The 6102-nt window shown below is 43.6% G+C and overlaps 1 protein-coding gene across 1 annotated transcript; it reads right to left on the bottom strand.

The window, feature by feature from the left end:
• Positions 1-4633: 4633 nt before the first annotated feature.
• On the bottom strand, positions 4634-5293 carry LOC132611968 (uncharacterized). Its single transcript, XM_060326320.1, has one exon. The coding sequence runs from the start codon at positions 5291-5293 to the stop codon at positions 4634-4636; it is 660 nt and encodes a 219-aa protein (XP_060182303.1).
• Positions 5294-6102: the final 809 nt, after the last annotated feature.

Genomic DNA, 6102 nt, shown 5'->3' with positions numbered 1-6102 from the left:
CCAAGGTAGAAGGTGACCTTTGCATATTACTGAATCGGGTTCTCGGTCTAACCTTGTGGGTACGTTTCCCACTCCAAGTGCTGACCCGAGGAAGATGAAATCTACAGTTGTATCTGCACCGAAGGATACGTATTTTCTATCCCGTACGGTTGGTGTGGCTAGCTATCTCCAGCCTTTGGTGTCCCGTGAAGATCGGGAAAAGATGGACAACGTCTCGATGTCGTGTCTCCTAAATAAGAGCATGCACTCCTCCAACCGGGTATGTACTAGTGAAATAACCTCTAGTTTCACACCTTTTAATTTTACTATCATATTAACCCATTCTCAAATGCAGGCCGTGGTGTTGCTGCAAAAGGGCTTTCTTCGGTGCTCAAAAGAGAATGGTGAGCTGCGAAGTCAGTTTGACGATGCTCGGGGTCAAATGGATGCCTGGGTCATGAAACACACAAATTTGAGACCCTTCTTCGAGAGGCAGAGAAGCGGCTGTCAGAATCCGATGACGCTTCCATTCTTAAAGCCGAGGTTGACGCCGTTAAGGCCGATCTCAACGTCACCAAGGCTGAACTTGATTTGACTAAAACTGAGTTTGCCCTTGCTAGGAAAAAGAACCTCCGATTGGGGAATGATTTGGCGGACATGGCCAAGAAGTATACCATCCTTCAGGTGGATAAAGAAAGATTGGTCATGGAGGCCGAGGTTTCTTCCGAAGCCTTTGAAGAATGGATGGCTTCCATTTCGGCTATTAGGCAAGAGCTCAATTCTCTTAAGTCTGAGTTCGACAGGTTGATGACCGAGTGCTCTGCAAAGAGAGAGATTCTGAAAACAGCCCAAAAGGCTGCGGATGATCAAGCCAAGGTCGTGAAAAACCTAACCAACCAACTAAACCATTCATTGGCAGCTCATCGCCAAATCCAAGATCAAGTTGTTGTTGATGTCCAAGCGGCCACTGATCGCTCCGTTCTGAAGGCCGAGCATATTAAATGGCTGACTCCGATTCACACTCTTCGTGAGATCTAGGAGCAAGGCCTCGAGGTCATTGGAGCCAAGATCGCTCAGGCCGAGGAGATGGAAGCCAAGACAGACAAAGCTTTTAATGGTGAAAGCTTCGAGAATGACCTCTCGAACTCTGAAGATCCGGCCTCTTCGGAGGAGGAGTAGATAGGCTCTTGTGTTTTTGGGTTTGTTTTTATATTTTTGGTTTTTGGTTCCCGCATGTAAATTTTGGATGATGTTGCATATCTTGGGCCTATATATATGATGGTTTTTGGGTTTGGTGCAACCTCTTTTCTTTTGATGTTTGGGCCGAATACAATGTGGATATTTTTGGACTTACCGAATTAAGCTCATTCTTAGAGCAATGTGGGCTTATCCATTGAGCCTTACTGACTTGAGGCTGTTTCCTGATCATTTATGTTTTTGTGGGCCTTATTTTATGCTCGTGAATTCGGACGTCTCCGAATCCATATTGGGCATTTTAGGTCGATATTTTCGACCATAAAAGAATTTTGATGGTGCTTAGGCTTAGTTTGAATTGTTAACACCTTTGTATTTGCATCGAGCTTAATTCTCTTGGAATTTGTTTGGGCTCGTAGTTTATTTGTCTTATTATAGTGGATAGTCCCTTTCGAAAGGGAATATGTGGAAACATGAACGGTTCATGTTTTGATTCGATATTGAAATTCGACAGTGTCTAAACCGAAGTGTTCTTCTCATTTCATAATTATCCGGGCATGACTCATTTAGTCGTTTGGCCTTTATAAAATAATCTATTCGGGCACGACTCATTCGGTCGTTTGGCCCTTACAAAATAATCTATCTGGGCACGACTCATTCGGTCATTTGGCCCTTACAATGTAATCTAGCACAAACCCTTCAATGCCATCAGTTCATCTCACGGAGGCTATATGCTCTAGTCCCTCATTGTTTATGTTTGAAGTATGAGAAGAAAAACACTATCATTGTTGTCAGGGAATCCCTAGTCTCGGCTCGTGGCCAGTCTTCGACGTTTTAAGTAACACGCTATAAAATTTTTCCTCATCAAAAACCTTGCTGGCAAACCCAAGTCGGGACAAAATCGGGCTAAGCGAAAAAGAGTGCTAGATGTATTTTCCGACCTAAATCCGGCTATCACAGCTTGGTTTGTGCTACTGCCTGCAAGGGTCAACTAACAGGTTTAAGAAATTCACTAGAGCTAAGTTCGTACCTCAGCAATAGTATCTCTTTAGGTGTGCTACATTCCAATTGTTCGGCACCTGTTGTCCATCCATTGTCTCGAGCTGATAAGACTCTTTACCCGTTATTCTGGTTACATTGTACGGTCCTTCCCAGTTTGGCCCAAGTTTTCCTTCATTGGTGTTTTTCATATGCAGTGTTACCTTTCGAAGGACTATCCCCGATTTGGAAATGTCGAAGGTTCGTATTTTGGTTGTAGTACCTACCCATTCGTTGTTTTTGGGCTGCTAGTCGGACTAAAGTGACTTCGCGCAATTCCTCCGTCAAATTGAGTTTTATAGCCATAGCTTCGTCATTTGATTCTTTTGTGCCGTATTGGAACCTTAAGCTGGGCTCACCTACCTCTACCAGGATTAGAGCCTCTGTGCCACACACCAGAGAAAATGGTGTTTCCCCTGTGCTCGATTTCGGTGTTGTTCTGTACACCCATAATATCTCGAGGTGGACTTCCTTCCAACAAAAAAAAAACCTTTAGCCTCATCGAGATGCTTTCTTAAGTTCTGAATTATGGTTTTGTTTGTGGATTCCGCTTGTCCATTGGCATTCGGGTGGTACGGAGTTGACATGATTTTCTTTATCTTCAGTCCTTCGAGGAAATTGCTTACCTTGGCTCCTATGAATTGTCGACCATTGTCACATGTGATCTCGGTCGGGATGCCAAATCGGCAAATAATATGGTCCCATATGAAGGTTATGACCTCTTTTTCCAAGACCTTTTGAAATGTCTATGCTTTAACCCACTTAAAAAAAAGTCAGTTATAAATAATATAAAGCGAGCCTTACCGGGTACCGAGGGTAGAGTTCCGACTATAGCCATCTCCTATTTCATGAACGGCCATGAGGAAAGCACAGGGTGCAGCAACTCGCCCGGCTGGTGTATCATCTGGGCGTGTCTCTGACATTAGTCGCTTTTGCGGATGAATTTTTTCGCATCCTCTTTCTTATGATCCCAATAGTAACCTGCTCGGATTAACTTTCGAACCAATGACTCTACTCCGAAATGATTGTCGCACGTCCCTTCGTGTATTTCTCACATTACATAATCGGCTTCGCCGGGCCCTAGACATCTGGCGAGGGGGCCATAGAAGGAACGTTGGTATAGCCTACCATCAACCATGCTGTATCTTGTTGCCTTAGTTCATAGTGCACGTGATTCCTTAGGATCCGTTGGCAGCTTCCCATCCACCAGATAATCTATGTACTTATTCCGCCAATCCCAAGTCAAACTTGTTGCGTTGACGTCGGCTTGATTGTTTTCTATAACCGAACTCATCAACTGGACAACTGGCCCAAGTTTAGTCCCTCCGTTTCTATTGCGGAGCCCAAGTTCGCCAAAGCATTTGCTTCGGTGTTTTTCTCTCTCGAGGGAGAAGAAACGATGACTTTTGTCTGAGGATCTGGAAATGAATCTGCTTAAGGTCACGATTCTCCTGGTTAGCTTTTGTACGCCCTTCATATTTTTGACCACCCTGATGTCTTCGATGGCTTTTATCTTATCTGGGTTAATTTCAATTCCTTGGTTCGACACCATAAATCCTAAAACTTACCCGACCTGACTCGAAGGCACATTTCGCTGGATTCTCCTGTAAATGCCTAAAATGGTCCTCTGTTTCCAGGGACTTAACTAGAACGTCATCAATGTAAACTTCCATCGTATTTCCTATTTGTTATTTGAACATTTGTTAACAAGGCGTTGATAGGTGGCTTCAGCATTTTTTAATCCAAAGGGCATTACATTATAACAATAAGTCCCATATCTTGTTATGAAAGATGTTTTTTCCTGATCTTCCGGGTTCATTCGGATTTGATTGTACCCCGAGTATGCTTCAAGAAAACTGAGCAGAGCCTGTCCGACCATCGCATCTATCATTCAATCGAAGTGAGGCAAAGGGAAAGAATCCTTTGGACACGCCTTATTCAAATCTTTAAAGTCGATACACATTCTAAATTTATTTACCTTTCTTTGGTACGACTACGACGTTGGCTAACCAATCTGGGTATTTGACCTCCCGGATGGACCCCATTTTAACAACTTTGTTACCTCCTCTTTGACAAATGCGTGTTTGGCCTTTGACATTGGCCTTCATTTCTGTTTTACCAGGGGGAAACTCCGGTCCAAGCTTAATCGGTAAGTGGTTACTTCCGGTGGAATTCCTGTCATGTTTAAATGGGACCATACAAAACAATCTGAATTAGCTTTAAGAAATTCAATTAACTTACTCCTGAGCTCCAGGATAAGTCCCGTGCCCAGGTATACCTTCCTGTCTGGGAGATAGACGAAAAGGATGACTTGTTCCAGTTCTTCTATTATTGACTTCGTTGCATCAGATTCGTCTGGCAGCACGAAGGATCTTGGTATGCCGAATCCGTCTTCCTCTTCGGCCACCACATTCTGTGATTACTATTTGGCCTTTTTGTCCACGTCTGAATTCTTAGTGCGGCTTACTGTTGGGTCCTTCAGTGCGGGTTCTTTTGGAGCAGCTTCCTCGACCGCGAACATCTCTTTAGCGGCTAGCTGCTCTCCCCGAAATATCTTTATCCCATCGAGGGTTGGAAATTTCAGTATCTGGTGTAGTGTAGAGGGCACTGCTCTCATTACGTGTATCCAAGGTCTCCCGAACAAGGCATTGGACTTTATTTCTCCATCAATGACGTAGAACTTTGTGTGTTGCACAACTCCGATTGTATTTACGGGCAAGGTGATCTTTCCTTTGGTAGTTTCACAGTCCATGTTGAACTCGTTCAAGACCCGGCTTGTTGGTACGGTTTGATCCAACAGACCCAGTTGTTTGACGACCTTCCATCGGATGATATTTGCCGAGCTACCTAGATCAATTAAAATACGTATAACTTGAGTTTTATTTGTAAGTACAAAGATTACCAGGGCATCATTGTGAGGCTGGGTGATGCCTTCCACTTCCTCATTGCTGAACGAAATGAATCCATCCAGTACGTAGCCCCTGCTCCTCTTCTCCCTCATGATAGAGAACTTCATCCTCTTCGTGACAGGTCCTTGAGGTATTTCAACCCCGCCAATTGTCACAACCCGACTAGGGGCCATGACGGGTACCCGGAGCTAACCATCGAGCACCACTCATTCTATTACTTATCATACTCATTATACGTTTCTTCATTATTCTTGTGCTCATAATCATAGGAAAACCATTTTCATTTGAAACATACTTACCTTTATATACATAAGCCCTTCGGCTATCAAAATTATATATATATATATATATATATATACACACACACACACAATAAGGACATCGTGAGACCATACTACTCACACATATGTATCTACGAGCCTCTACTAGAGTACTAGACATATGGACGGGACAGGACCCCGCCGTGCCCAAATATGTTCACAAAATAATAAATCAAATAGCACCTCCGGAATAATGGAGTGCTCCTGTAAATCTACTGATAGCTTCTATGGATCTGCACCGTCTCCCTGTCTACCTGTGAGCATGCATACAGCGTCCAAAGAAACCGGACGTCAGTACGAATATTGTACTGAGTATGTAAGGCATCAACAATAACAATACATCAATGAAATAAGGAAGCATCAAATAAGGAGCAACCTGCAACTGACTATCAATTATAAAAGAAATAATGCATGCTGGCTTACTCCATAATCATCATCATATCATGTATAGATATATGTATAAGTTGCCCGACCATATAGGTACGGTGTGATAATCATTATCCCGCGTCCAGGCCTCCCGCGTCCGGGGTACCATCTCATGTTGTCCACTTGTTGTGCTGCCCATGCCATATAGACACGATGTAATCATCTATAAGCCGCCCGCCTTAGCGGTGCTGCCCGTGCCATATAGACACGGTGTAATTTTACATATACATAAGCTA

The sequence above is a fragment of the Lycium barbarum genome, chromosome 9, assembly GCF_019175385.1.
Source record: "Lycium barbarum isolate Lr01 chromosome 9, ASM1917538v2, whole genome shotgun sequence".
Lineage (NCBI taxonomy): Eukaryota > Viridiplantae > Streptophyta > Magnoliopsida > Solanales > Solanaceae > Lycium > Lycium barbarum.
This window is presented reverse-complemented; position numbering and strand designations above follow the sequence as displayed.

Excerpts from the sequence above, each read along its gene's own strand:
- LOC132611968 (XM_060326320.1), bottom strand. The coding sequence starts at position 5,293 with ATGGCCCCTAGTCGGGTTGTGACAATTGGCGGGGTTGAAATACCTCAA.